This window comes from Clarias gariepinus, chromosome 25 (genome assembly GCF_024256425.1).
Source record: "Clarias gariepinus isolate MV-2021 ecotype Netherlands chromosome 25, CGAR_prim_01v2, whole genome shotgun sequence".
In the NCBI taxonomy this organism is placed as follows: Eukaryota; Metazoa; Chordata; class Actinopteri; order Siluriformes; family Clariidae; genus Clarias; species Clarias gariepinus.
The window spans coordinates 22,544,463-22,559,956 of NC_071124.1; the positions used below are offsets into that span (position 1 = coordinate 22,544,463).

A 15,494-nucleotide genomic window follows, 5' to 3' on the forward strand; every position below is an offset into this window, starting at 1 on the left:
ACAAGGTTTTTTTCGGCACATGGAGTGCCAAAGATTAGATATAAAAAAAAAAAGCAAAATAAAATAAATTGAGGTAATCAGTTGTAATCAATGGCTTTCTTCTTTTGTCTTTCATGTTGCTTATTTTTTGTTTTTAATCCAGTTTGCGGTTCGTGATGCACGAGACACACATTATCTGATTCTGCAGAAAGACAGAAGGCACATCATCGCCTCGTGCCACATCGTCTCGTGTCGTACCCTCAGCCGCTGTAACGAGCCAGCAGGGACGGCGCCAGCGGTTGGGCCGAGTCTCTCTATCCAGCCTCCTTGTTGCTCTTTGATGTACTGGGCGCTGCCGATCTCTGATCCACTGACGCAGCCACGAACGTCAGGTTGTTGTCGGTGCGTCTCATGAGCTTGTTCGCTTTCGAGCAGCTCTTCAGACCGGAGCCTTGCTGGCGTGTTTCGCATTTGAGAAATGCACGGAAACATCTGTTGAACTGATACAAACACAGAACGGAGAAATGCATTACACTAAACTTTATCTGATACAGCAAGCATTAATGATGTGGACATATTTCATTCTGGTTAATATTTATAATTACTGCAGTTTCAAATAATGTACTAATACTTTAACTCATGCTTTAATGTCAGTTTTGTTTATTTACGAAGGTTTTATATAGTTAAAGCAAATCAAACAACGTGCAGTGATGAACACAGCATACAGTATGCCTTGTATTATAGTTCTCCCTGTGTACAAAACATATGATGTCACTAATTAGGTCTAGCCTGTCTGACTGAAGATTCATGCTAATTAACTGAAAAGCTATATGACAGAGAATGGTGTTCAGGTTTTGGAGCCATGGCCTGCGTCATCTCCAGATCTAAACCCAATATAAAACTTTTGGACGATGATGAAAAAAAAAATCATCTTCTGTACACGATCCTCAAGCAGGCAGGAGTACTGCAGACGACTTTTTAACTCTATGTCTAGTCGAACCCAATAGGTTCTCAAGAATAAATGACTTCATACTAAATACTGATTGTTATAAAGCACTTTCATTTCATAAAATAACAAATTATCATTAAAACACTGAACTTCAGTTTTGTCTCAATACTTTCCCCTAAAACATCCTTAATTTTTCCATTTGTTTTTGTTAAAAAAATATATTAGGAAAGATGTTTTGGCTTGAAATTGTGGGAGACCTTGTAAACAGAAGTCACACACCAGCTCAGATACTGAGCTTGAGCTTTTTTGCAAAGAAGAAGAAAAAAAGTTTCACTCTATATATGTGCAAAGCTGGTAGAGACACACCCCAAAAGCCTTGGAGCTGTAATTGCAGTGAAAGGTGTTTCTACAAAGTGTTGACTCAGGAGGGATGAATATAAATGCTCGCCACACTTTTCAGATATTTATTAGTAAAAAATAAATAAATAAATAAATTGAAAACCGTCTATCATTTTCCTTCCACTTCACAATAATGTGCTATTTTGTGCTGATCTGTCACATAAACTCCTCATAAAATATGTTTATGTTTGCGGTTGTAAAGTAAAAAAAATGTGGAAAGGTTCAAAGGGTATAAATACTTTTGCAAGGTTCTGTACACTCTATTGAATTGCAATGTTCAATGTCCTTCAACACATAGTGCATAAAAAGAGACTTTTACTGTATATATACAGTGTTGGGGAGTAGTTAACTACAAGTAGCGACGCTACTAACTTAACTACATTTTTCAGTAGCTTGGCAGTAGCTCAGTTGCTTTTTAAACAGTGTAGCTTTTCCAGTAGCTAACTACTTTTTGCAGCAAGTAGCGGTGTAGCTGCGCGAATCAGCGCGATGCAAAGATATTCTTCTTGTTAGATTACAAACTCATTTTTTGCCATTACCGCCACCTGTTGTTTAATCACGCATCTTGCGGCTAACGGTTCACTGACGTACAGAAGTGGGTTGACACACCCATCCATGATGGAGCAAGACGTGGCGGCAGATTTGGAGGATGGAGAAACAACTAACGTTAATTACCCATGGCCTTATTTGTCCAAGTTCATGTCTCTCAAAGAAACAACAAGTAAAAGTTACACTTTTGTATGCAATCTTTGCAAACCAAAGTTTAAAACGCTGTCTACGTCGAAGACCTCAAGCACAAATTTAAGGACGCACATACAGGTGAGTAATGGCCATTTTAAATGTATTAATTATCCTGCTTTATTGCTCTCTATGTTACATCAAATTTCTATTTCTGATTTAATTACAATGACCTGCCATGATCTGTCCGCCAGTTTGGTAATGAACATAAAAGACCACTAACGTTAACGTTTGCGCCATCGTGTTTGTCAGTTGAACAAAAAATTTAATCTTAGTTTTTTATTGCACGACAAAGGCTTTGATCTAATTAAATTGCTGTATAGATTTGTTGTGACTGGATTCAGAGCAGCTGAACTGCATGTGAGCGAGTTTAACGTGCATTTTTCAAATAGCAGTTATGCTGTTTAACATTCACATAACTTCCAACATTTGTGTGGGCAGCCAGATAATTACAGCATTTCACTCGATTTGTCATATAAAAGCGTTTTTAATGTTATAGAAACGTAAAGGTCTCGTCACAGTTTTCCGCCAAAATAAAAGCTCAAGTGTTTAATCCTTTCAAGTGGAGAAATTAAGACAAGTGTTATCATTTAGCTACCTTAGTGTAAAATGGAAATTAATATAGAAAGGAAACATTCCTTTATGTTGTTGCGCAGTTGTATTATTAGTAGGCTTATATATTTCTGTCTTGCATAATAATAATTTAAAAGTATGGCATTTAAAATGTGTTTTTCTTTCTAATTTGTTTTTCTTCCCTTTATCCTATGCCTATCAGAGACTGCATCCAACTAAACTGAATGAGTTACTGAGAATGCAGCAACAATTCAGTAAAAAGATAACAACACCCTCCATTCAAGAACAGAGTTCCTCAAGCTCATCAAGACCAATTCAGTATTTCATGAGGGAGGTGGCACCAGTTTCCCAGGAAAAATTCAACAAGCTGGTTCTGAATTTTGTTATTCAGGGGCTTCATCCCCTCAGTATTGTTGAAAGGGCAGAATTTAATGAATTATTCAAGCAGGTACTGCCTTCAAGGCATGTGATGTCTAGAAAGACATTAGTCAGAATGCTAGAGGATCAATACATTTCCATGAAGACAGATATGTGTAAAGTTTTGTCTGAGCAGGAATTTGTAGCAACAACCACAGATGCATGGTCTACAAATCACAAGAGCTATCTGGGAGTCACTGTCCATTGGATAGATTCAGACACACTTACCATCTCTTCCAGGGCTTTAGCTTGCCGAAGGATCAAGGGAAGGCACACTTATGACACTCTGGCAGAGATGCTTGGAAGTGTCCACATGGAATTCAGCATTCAAAACAAAGTTGTGTTAACCACTACAGACAACGGTTCAAATTTTGTAAAAGCATTTAGTGTGTTCGCAGCTGAAGAAAAAGTGACTGAAGATGATGAAGAAAATGATGAAGAGGCAGATGTTGAGTTCACTGATGTTGCAGCATTTCTACAAGAGACCAAAAAGGATGACTACCACTTGCCAGCCCATCAACGCTGTGCCTGCCATTCTCTCCACTTGGTTGCAACCAAAGATGCTGAGGCAGCTGTGGAAGATTCTTCATTTAAAAAGATTTCAAGGGCAGCTTTCGCCAAATGTCAAAGCCTTTGGAATAAGCAGAGTAGAAGCACCCAAGCTTCTGACAACATTAAAGACAGACTTGGATGCATGCTGGTTGTGCCTAATGTAACACGTTGGAACTCTACATATAATGCAATGGATCGTTTGAAAACTTGCATTGAAGAGAAACCTCAGGAGCTCCATGATGTTTGTGAGAAAATGGACATTCCACGACTGAAGCCATCAGAGATTACATTCATCAAAGAATATGTCATGGTGAGTTTGAACTGTCTAAGATGTATTGAATCAATCATTTTATGTAAATATTTTTTAGTGTTTCATAGAATCCCATATTTGTAAAATAAAAATATTTTTGGTATATACTGTACATTAAATACAAATTGTATTAAAACCAATGACTTTAGTAGCCTAATTCTTTAGTAAATTATTTTACAGTAAATTACCTATTAACTCTTAAGAATATAATAATCAACATGACTTATGCATCCTGTGATTTTCATCATGTATTTTTGCACTCATGCATACAGCCATGTTTTATGTGTAATTTCACAGGTGATGGCACCAGTGTCCAAGGCCCTAGATGTTCTCCAGTCAGACAAAATGGCATACCTCGGAGTCTTGGTCCCCACAATCAACATTCTTGTTGAGAAGTTGCAGTCACTCAAGCAAGAAAACCTCCAATATTGTGGGCCATTAGTTAATGCCATCATCAGTGGTGTGAACAGAAGGTTCAGTTACCTTTCTGGTAAAAAGTATCTCATGGCAACGGCTTCACATCCTATGTTTCGTATGTCTTACATACCAAATGAACAAAAAGATGACATCATCTTAAGACTAAAACAGAAGCTTTCAGCAGCACACAGTCCACATGTTGAAGAGACAATTGTTTCAAGGAAGCCAGAAAATGAAAGCGATGAGATCACAGACTACTTCTCCAGAAACCAGGAGAATGTTTTGGATGAATTGAACATTTATCTACAGTCTACAGCAAACACACCTGATAGTGCTTTCCAGCATCTATCAAAAATGAAGAGAGTCTTCATTAAGTGCAATACTGGTGTCCCTGCCAGTGCCGCATGTGAGCGGTTGTTTAGTGTTGGAAAGGACATTTTCCTGCCAAAACGCAACCGTCTTTCCGACAGTCATTTTGAGAAACTTCTCTTGTGTCGAATTAACAGGTCAGGCACTTCTGCTTCAGTTTAGTTAAGAGAACAAATTGAGTTGCCTATAAATTTTGTTATTGCCTGCTCTTATTAGAAGGACACTGCACCTCAATTCTCGACTGATGGTGTGAAACCATTCCTGTTTTGCTTGAGTGGTATAACAATAACAGTGACTAACTATGCTAGTTCAACTAAAATACTTAACATTTTCCAAGCGTTCTTACTCTTCAGTTGAGGCTTTTGTAACATTACAAACTATAACATTTTGACCCTTTGGAGGTTAATGTTTTGGATGAGGTTTCAGTCTACTGCAACTACACCAGATAGTTCTTTCCCTGCCAGTGCCACATGTGAGCGGTTGTTCAATGTATTTTCTTGCCAAAATGCAACCATCTCACAATCTGTATTTTTGAGAAAATGTTCTACATGCAATTTACGTTGGATGTATATTTTGTTCTTGCAATGTTGTATTTGTTGCAATTTTGCACTTTTGACAAACAGTCTGAGATATTTGAGTGTTGTGTGTAATAAAACAATGCAATACAATTATGATTTTAAAGAGTATTGTTTTAAACACTAAATATTTTACTTAAAACATTCCTCAGACACTTATTCAGTTATTTATAATATACGTTGTTCAAAAAAATCAAAAGTAGTTTCAATGTAGCTAGCTACTTTTTGATAGTAACTTGTAGTGTAGCTAACTACTTTTCCAAAAGGGTAGCTTGACTGTAGTTTAACTACTTTAACTTACGAGTAGCTTGTAGCTTGTCAAACTACAGTTTCAGAGTAGCTTCCCCAACACTGTATATATATATACACTAACCTAAAGGATTATTAGAAACACCAGTTACATTTCTCATTAATGCAATTATCTAATCAACCAATCACATGGCTGTTGCTTCAATGCATTTAGGGGTGTGGTCCTGGTCAAGACAATCTCCTGAATTCCAAACTGAATGTCAGAATGGGAAAGAAAGGTGATTTAAGCGATTTTGAGCGTGGCATGGTTGTTGGTGCCAGACGGGCCGGTCTGAGTATTTCACAATCTGCTCAGTTACTGGGATTTTCACGCACAACCATTTCTAGGGTTTACAAAGAATGGTGTGAAAAGGGGAAAACATCCAGTATGCGGCAGTCCTGTGGGCGAAAATGCCTTGTTGATGCTAGAGGTCAGAGGAGAATGGGCCGACTGATTCAAGCTGATAGAAGAGCAACTTTGACTGAAATAACCACCTACAACCGAGGTATGCAGCAAAGCATTTGTGAAGCCACAACACACACAACCTTGAGGCGGATGGGCTACAACAGCAGAAGACCCCACCGGGTACCACTCATCTCCACTACAAATAGGAAAAAGAGGCTACAATTTGCACGAGCTCACCAAAATTGGACAGTTGAAGACTGGAAAAATGTTGCCTGGTCTGATGAGTCTCGATTTCTGTTGAGACATTCAAATGGTAGAGTCAGAATTTGGCGTAAACAGAATGAGAACATGAATCCATCATGCCTTGTTACCACTCTGCAGGCTGGTGGTGGTGGTGTAATGGTGTGGGGGATGTTTTCTTGGCACACTTTAGGCCCCTTAGTGCCAATTGGGCATCATTTTAATGCCACAGGCTACCTGAGCATTGTTTCTGACCATGTCCATCCCTTTATGACCACCATGTACCCATCCTCTGATGGTTACTTCCAGCAGGATAATACACCATGTCACAAAGCTCGAATCATTTCAAATTGGTTTCTTGAACATGACAATGAGTTCACTGTACTAAAATGGCCCCCACAGTCACCAGATCTCAACCCAATAGAGCATCTTTGGGATGTGGTGGAACGGGAGCTTCGTGCCCTGGATGTGCATCCCACAAATCTCCATCAACTGCAAGATTCTATCCTATCAATATGGGCCAACATTTCTAAAGAATGCTTTCAGCACCTTGTTGAATCAATGCCACGTAGAATTAAGGCAGTTCTGAAGACGAAAGGGGGTCAAACACCGTATTAATTCAATTCAATTCAATTCAATTTTATTTATATAGCGCTTTTAACAATGGTCATTGTCCCAAAGCAGCTTCACAAAAAAAAAAAAAAAATTAAAGATTTTTTTTTTTTTTTTTTTTAGAAAAGAAAAGAAAAGAAAATATTTGGAAGTGTGTATGTGTGAGAAAAATGTGTCTAGATAATAATGAAATGAATGAATGATGAATGAAATATCTCTGATGAGCAAGCCAAGGGTGACGGCGACAGTGGCAAGGAAAAACTCCCTGAGATGGCAATAGGAAGAAACCTTGAGAGGAACCAGACTCAACAGGGAACCCATCCTCATCTGGGTGATAACGGATAGAAATAACATCAAGTGTGTTGTGCAGGTGAAAGTTCAATATAACAGAAGTTGTGTAGATTCAGTTCAGCAGTAAGTGCAGAGGGCAGATGGGGTCTGGATCACTGGAAGCACAGGAGCAGGATGGTAGCTCCAGCCATCATAAAGCAGAATCTAGCTGGAGCAGGTCCTTCTCTGGATGCCTCAGGATCCTCGCAGGGCTGGCCTTTGTCTACTGAAGCTGGCACAATCTCCCGATGCCTCAGGATGGGTAGAAAAATACAGAACAGGTGGAGAGAATTAGCGTAGTTGCCATTCAGGATAGGTGTACTGGAGTATGAGGTTTTGGGATGAGTTACGCGTATGCCAGATTAAAGAGATGCGTCTTGAGTCTACTTTTGAATTGGGAAACTGTGTCTGCTCCCCGAACACTGTCTGGAAGGCTATTCCAAAGCTTTGAAGCCAAATATGAAAATGCCCTGCCCCCTTTTGTAGATTTAAAAATTCTGGGAATTACCAGATGTCCGGAGTTTTGTGATCTTAAGGGACGTGGTGGATTATAGCGTTTTAGAAGACTGGTTAGGTATGAGGGAGCTAAACCATTTAAAGCCTTGTATGTAAGTAGTACTATTTTGTAATTAATTCTAAATTGAACAGGTAGCCAGTGCAGGGATGATAATATAGGTGTTATATGATCATATTTTCTGGATCTAGTGAGAACCCTGGCGGCTGCATTTTGGACTAACTGTAGCTTGTTTATTGAGGATGCAGGACAACCACCTAGTAATGCATTACAATAGTCCAGTCTGGAGGTCATGAATGCATGAACTAGTTTTTCTGCATCAGATACGGATAGGATACTCCTAAGTTTGGCAATATTTCTAAGATGGAAAAAGGCTGTTTTTGTGATATTGGAAATATGATTTTCAAAAGACAAGTTACTGTCTAATATCACGCCCAGGTCTTTTACTGTTGAGCTAGTAGTAACAGTACATCCTTCTAAACGCAGGCTGAATTGTGAAAGCTGTTGTGTGTTGGTTTTTGGGCCGATGAGCAATATCTCTGTCTTATCTGAATTTAGTAAAAGAAAGTTATTGGTCATCCAATCTTTTATGTCCTGGACACACTCTGTTAATCTAGACAACTTGGGTATTTCATCTGGCTTTGTTGAGATGTATAATTGAGTATCATCAGCATAACAATGGAAACTAATCCCATGCCTTCTAATGATGTTTCCCAGGGGAAGCATGTAAATTGAGAACAGGAGAGGTCCTAAAACTGACCCTTGTGGGACCCCATATTTCACAGGCATTACGTCAGACGGTACTCCATTTAGATCTACAAAATGGTATAGATCAGACAGATATGATCTAAACCATTTTAATGCCTGCCCCTGAATACCTATATGATTTTGTAGGCGATCTATGAGAATATTATGATCTATGGTGTCGAATGCAGCACTTAGATCAAGTAAGACTAGTATTGAGATGCAGCCTTGGTCTGAAGCTAAAAATAAGTCGTTTGCAATCTTAACTAGTGCAGTTTCTGTACTATGATGGGGCCTGAAACCTGACTGAAATTCTTCTAGGATGTTGTTTTCCTGCAAGAATGTGCATATTTGAGCTGATACTACTTTTTCTAATATTTTTGATATGAACAGAAGGTTTGAAATCGGTTTATAATTTGTTATTTCATTCGCGTCCAAATTAGATTTTTTAAGAAGCGGCTTAATAACTGCCAGTTTCGAAGGTTTAGGGACGTGACCCAGATATAATGAAGAATTAATAATGTTTAGAAGTGGCTCTCCAACTGTAAGCATCACTTCTTTTAAAAATCTGGTTGGTATTGGGTCTAACAGGCACGTTGTTGATTTAGCTGAGGTGATAAGTTTATACAGCTCTTCCTGTCCTATACCTGTAAAGCACTGAAAATCTAAATGTGAAGCTCTAGGCTGAACTAGATCATGAGATGCTATTAGACGTTGAACCTCTGTTATTTTCTTCCTTATGCTATCGATTTTTATTCATTAAAGAAGTCCATAAAATCTTCACTACTAAAATGTTGTGGAGTACTCTCTGCAGGCATCTTAGGTTTTGTTAGGCGAGCCACTGTACTAAATAAGAACTTGGGATTGTTTTGGTTTCTTGCTATCAGTTGGCTAAGATGCTCGGTCCTAGCGGTTTTTAGAGCCCGTCTATAGCTGCACATACTGTCTTTAAACGCAATTCGAAAAACTTCTAATTTAGTTTTTCTCCATTTTCGCTCAAGGTTACGGGTTGCTCTCTTTAGGGCGCGAGTATGACTATTGTACCAAGGAGCAAGTGTTTTATCTCTAGCTTTTTTTAATCTGATGGGAGCAACAGTGTCTAATGTACTGGTAAAAATAGTACCCATGCTGCTGGTCACTTCGTCTAGATCGTCTGCATTTAGGGGTCTAATAAGAATTTGGGACAGATCCAGTAGATTACTTGTGAATCTGTCTTTAGTAGTCGGATTCATATTTCTAACAAATCGATAACGTGGAGAGACACAGCTAATCTGTTCTACGGGTAGAGTATATATCAGGAGGTGATGATCTGTGATATCATCACTTTGAGGTAAAATCTCTATATTAGTGACATCTATACCATGAGATATAATAAAATCTAGTGTATGATTACAGAGGTGAGTTGATCTATTTATATTTTGTTTAACCCCAAAGGAATTTAGTAAGTCCATAAATGCGAGGGCTAAAGTGTCGTTAGCATCATCTACATGAATGTTAAAGTCACCTACTATCAACACTTTGTCAGAGTTAACAATTAGGTCTGATAGCAGATGTCCAAATTCTTTAAGAAAATCGGCATATGGCCCTGGGGGTCTGTACACGGTGGCCAGAGTAAAATATAGCGCGAGTTTATTATGTATTTCATTAAGTGCAACATTAATGACGAGCACTTCAAATGAGTTAAACCTGGGCCTTATTTTCTGAGTAACAGTGAGTACATCATTGTAGATAGTGGCGACACCACTACCATGACCAGTTAGACGGGGCTCGTGCTTATAAAAATATCCTGACGGAGTCGACTCATTCAGACCAATATATTCATTTGGTTTAAGCCAGGTTTCAGTGAGGCAGAGTGCGTCAAGGCAATAATCTGATACCATTTCATTAACAATAAGTGCTTTAGGCGTAAGGGATCTAATGTTGAGAAGTCCAAACTTTAGAGGTAGATTTCGGTTACTTATTTGGCCTTTTTCTGGTTTAATGGTTACCAGATTGTTTCGGCTGGATTTAACAAATTTATTCTTTTTTCTCACTATTCGGGGAACAGACACAGTTTCTATAGTACAAGCTATGTGTGTGCGTCTATTAGTATGGTGAGTTGTATTGTGGCTGATATCTAAAGAATCTGAGGTATGACTTACCGCCAGTCAGATGGTTCGTAATGTCGTAATGTCCTGGAGTATTAGTGTGGTGTTCCTAATAATCCTTTAGGTGAGTGTATATATATATATACACACTATATACACAGTACGCCTCCAAGTGCATCAGCAGCATTAGTTTAAAGTGATTGTGCTTTCCTGACCTTTAAATTACAGACTTAACCTCAGAGATAACAGACTTTTGGGTCATATCTAAAGTGCCGAAAGGGCAGAACACAAAACCGAAAAAGGTTACATTAATCGAAACTAATAGTTATAACTCATCACTTCATGTTGAACTATAAAATTCTAGATTCTACATTCAGAACTGAGTTGGTTCTCAGTCAGAAGAGCCTCGGGCCTGAGGAAGAGAAAAGCTCGGCAGTAAGGATTATGTTGTGTGCAGTTTCCCAGACCGGCCAAAATGCTTTATCTCGGTTTGGACAGATTACAGCCCGAAGCATCTCATCGTTTCCAACTGCTGATTGTCTTTGTGTTTGGCCATGAGTAATATTTAACATGTCTGACATCACACTCACTGGATAACGCTAAATAGCTGAAAAATTGTAATTTATTTCTACCACAGGCAAAATACAGTACTGTAAACAGCGCAGCTATTAAGGGAGAACGAATATTAAACAACCACCAAAGATCTAAATCCCTGTGGGTTACGACTTATTAACTTTGCTGCTTTGAAGAAAAAAAAGCTTAATGCAGCTCTAAAGATCTCTAAATGGGAGTTTTATTAAGTAAATATGCGCATGGACTGTGACTCAGTTAGAAATGTAGAGTACAGTAAGTATTGAAAACGCGACTCCTGAAGATCTACGCTAGTAATAAGTGTCTACACCACTTGAGCTGCTAACTCTTGCAACTTACAGAAAGAAATTCAGTGCAGAAAGCCAACGATCACTGCTCTTTATCCTGTATACAGAGGACACAAGGTGGGGTACACCCTGGACAATCCATCACAGAGCACACACACACTCACTCGCTCACTCATTCACACACGACATTGTTGGGAACAACAATTAGCCTAACCTGCATGTCTTTGGACTGTGGAAGGAAACTCACCAAGCCTGGGGAAACATGCAAACTCTTAGCACACAGACCTGAAACAAGAATCGAACCCGGACGGTGCAAGGCCACAGTGCTACCCGCTAAGCCACATGGGTAAACTGCAAACTGATAGAGAGTATTTTGTGCTTCTTCTTTTTTTTTTAAAGTCACAAGGGAGACAAAAAGCACAAATGGCAAAGAATTTCATCAAAACTTATTTGTTTATATCAGTTAGAATTTTGTATGATTTTCCAAAAATCTCCATCTCAAACCGTTTTGTCACAATGGATAAATTAGTCTGCAGTTCTGTTTGTGATAAGTGTGTTATTTAGGAAAAATAATATGTTGTTTTATTATAAAATAAAGCAAACCCATCAGGCTCCTGCTCTACCAACTTTAAGCTTACTACCATAGTAGAAGTTTGCACTGTACACTGTTCAAATTGTGCACTGTTTAAGCGCATAAACCTCCATACCTCCTTGAGGTTACATTATACAGTATTTAAAAAATTCCAGTGGATAACAGGAGTAACAGACAGAACCAGATGTATTGTAGCAAACACATTACACTCAACACGTGCATTCGTCTCGTGAATGATGTAAAGATCTCTCTGCTTAATTTTCTTTTGAAAATATTCCTGTAAGACCACCATGACTTACAAATGCAGCAAAATCCACACCTGTGATTGCTGAAGCAGGTAGAAGTGAAGCAGAAGGTTACATTACAGTATCGAAATTGCAAAGTCCTCCACAAAATCCATGTATAGTGGATGTTAAGCCACACGTACCTGTAGTCCATGAATGCTGGGGTAATAAAGTGTAAAAGTGTCTTTTTTTCTTGGCTTGAACATTCTCCAAAAATCCAATAAATGCATTTAGCTCACTTACGGCAGCCACTATTCTGCATAGCTGTTTCTTTCACTTCTCTGATCGTTTAACAAATATAAGAAGCGATGCAAAAGAAGCGTCATGTGTTTCATGTTTTACAGCGGTTCTATGTTATGGTTTGCCTAAAATGTTTCAAAGTTTAAAAGCTTTTAATCTAACAATACACAGTGATTTTCTAATTAAAGGCGGGGTAATAGACAACCTTGTGTTCTAGAGCAAAATAATTTGCCAGTATAAGTAGAGTCTGAAAAATACTGTTCGTATGGACAGATGGACAAGCAGACATTCAAAGTGACTAACACTAGTCTGAAACTGACTAATCAGTTACTGTATATAGATTCAAAAAGCTATCTTAAAGCAGGAGACTGATATCGTACAGTATAATACCATCCGTTATCATCGGCTAGCTTCATGTATCCATTTTGGACGTAACAAAAGACTCATCCTTTCACCCTCATGCTCTCTTTCTGATTTGCTGTCACCCTGGAACTGGACTTCTTTTATGCCCAACAAAAGGCATTTTAATGTTTAATATTTCTGAGCTGGTTATTTTTTATTATTTATTTATTTATTTTCGGTTGTAAGCATGCAGACTACAGTAGATGGAAACACATAAATGAGTTCCTGGGGTTCCTGAGTGGCACAACAGAAAAGTATTTGCCCTAATAACTAAAGAATACAAGTTTAGATCCCTGTTGAGCCTTAGGAGTTCTAGGGAGCAAATTGGCCGTGCTCTCGGCAGGGAAGGGTGGTATACTTGTAGTCTTGCACCAATCCTGGTGTGCTTCTGTGAGTTAACACAGGTGGAGGGGATTGAATAGCGCCTACCTTTAAGCGTGTTATGCTGCGCCTGATAGTGCGTGAGCAGCAGTTCAAAAAAATATGTGTTTACTATGTTACTGGACAAAAACAACAAACCAAACAACACACAAATAAAGATCATCATAAGTTGCCCGAATGGGTTTCTGTATCGTCTGGCTGCTCTTTGGTTACATGAATCGATATCAATGATGGTGAATGATTGATGAAGTTCCACAAGCATGCTTTTTCGCCTCGCACTCTTTCACTCATAAACACTTTCCAGACAAAACAAATCAAACATGTCTGAAAACATTAAAGCTCCCGCTCTGGTTATTCTGGACTCTGAATTGTTTGTAGTGAAGGTTTGGCCATATCCAACCTACGCATTACCCCGAATCCATCTAGGATAAAATATAGTCTCACCTAGGTGATACTTCCAGTGATAATTTCCAGATAGTATCATATCTCCCGATTTTTTTGTAAATATGCATACATATTTATATTTTTATCCGATAAAATGAAACACATGCTAAATACATTTTCCTGGCCCACTTTATGTAGTGTCAGTAACTCTTTGGAATTCAAATCTTTCAATGATCTTAATTGTCATTCAGATGAAACTTGGCTAATTTAGATTTTCATGCAAGCAAGATGGGTTACTTCCATGTTGCATAAACTTTAGAAGCAGCTTCTTTGCCACACACATTTCCTGTATTATTTGTAACATATAAAATAAAAAATTAAAAATAAAAATGGCAAGCAGGCATTTTTTCTTAAATGTAAAAAGTTGATGCTACCTTCCTTGAGAAAACGTAGTGTACTTAGTATACTATATATGTATCATGTATACCTTAAGTCAACTACATTTCCCCAAGAAATGCAAGTGCTTCTGTTTGATCCTTCAAGATTTTAAAGAAAAAGGACGCTAAGAAGGAAAAACAGTAATTCATAACCAGTTTGTACGACCGCTGTGAGCAGACAAGCATCTCCATACACCAGTCAGTGGGATTAGGATCACCCAAAGTGGAGGTTTAAACCTGGACTTTTTCTTCACCTGGACATATTCGATCCCCATTTAAATGTTTAAAGTAAACACAGCAGCTCTTCATGTGTATCTGTATGATTTAATGCACTGCGCTTATTCTAGACACTGATTTAACTAATTGCATGAAGAACCCCGTGTTCCTCTTAAAGTGGCCAGAAAGTGTGTGTGTGTGTGTGTGTATGTATTAAAAAAATTCATTTGGAGTCTGATTAAAACACTTACTACCGTGCAGGTCGAGGATCTCGGCCGGGCAGAAAATCGTTCATGGATCTGTACAGCATTTTTAGTCTTCAACTCGCCTCAACTCACAGTTTCCATAGTTACGGGCTGGGAGGAATTGAAGACTGAAAATGACATACAGGAGAATCGTGGGGTGTTTTTTTTTAGGCTGGAGGACGGAGAAGTTCCTGAGACATCCTGAAATATTAGTCAGTGCTCATTAGACGAACTGCCATAACAAAGTCAGACAGTGTTCGCCTTAACGGTGCGTGTGTGTGCGTGTGTGTGTGTGTGTGCTGAACAGATGCCTCGGCTACAAACAAGACAGGACACTCTAGGAATCCACTACAGAGGTTTTTTTTATTTTGCAATGGGTGGTAGACATGGATCTTCATCAAATCCAGTTTCCCAGACTCATTTAGTTGTCAGCTTGAAGCATAACAAAGAGTAACACTCAATTTATCACGGGAGCCATCTGTGTTCTTGTTTCCACCAAAGCTTTTCAGCTAGCCTTATGAGGCTCCACTCTTTTAAAATAACGAAATATCATCTTCCATATCGTCTTTCATTATTATTGCATATTACCTGATTATGTATGTTTACCACTTAGTTTATGTTTGTTTTGTGTCTAATTCTCCGTAGCTCTACAGAACCAGTGGATACATGTGGGGGCGTATTTACTGTATTACTGTACTGTGTTAAAATATACCATATAAATTAGGTTTAATTCATGAGTCTTTAAGTCTAATCACATGTTATAAAACAAAAAAAAAACATAAGCATGAACCGAGCCTCATTTATCAAGCTGAATGTAAACAGATTTAATCTTAATTGACTCGGAGGAGCATTTACAGTACACAAGAAATCTGATTCATGAAAACGATAACAAAATATATAAAGGTGGACTTCTCATACGAGGGGTGTTCAGTTTAA

At 38.4% G+C, this 15,494-nt stretch overlaps 1 protein-coding gene across 1 annotated transcript in view; it reads right to left on the minus strand.

Moving 5' to 3' along the window:
- Positions 1–201: 201 nt before the first annotated feature.
- Positions 202–15,494, minus strand: part of tmtopsa (teleost multiple tissue opsin a) — a 51,734-nt gene continuing 36,441 nt past the window's right edge. The window contains exon 4 of the mRNA XM_053486151.1: positions 202–479. Within this exon, the coding sequence (XP_053342126.1) occupies positions 294–479 (186 nt within the window). The 3' untranslated portion in view covers positions 202–293. The remainder of the gene's footprint in view (positions 480–15,494) is intronic.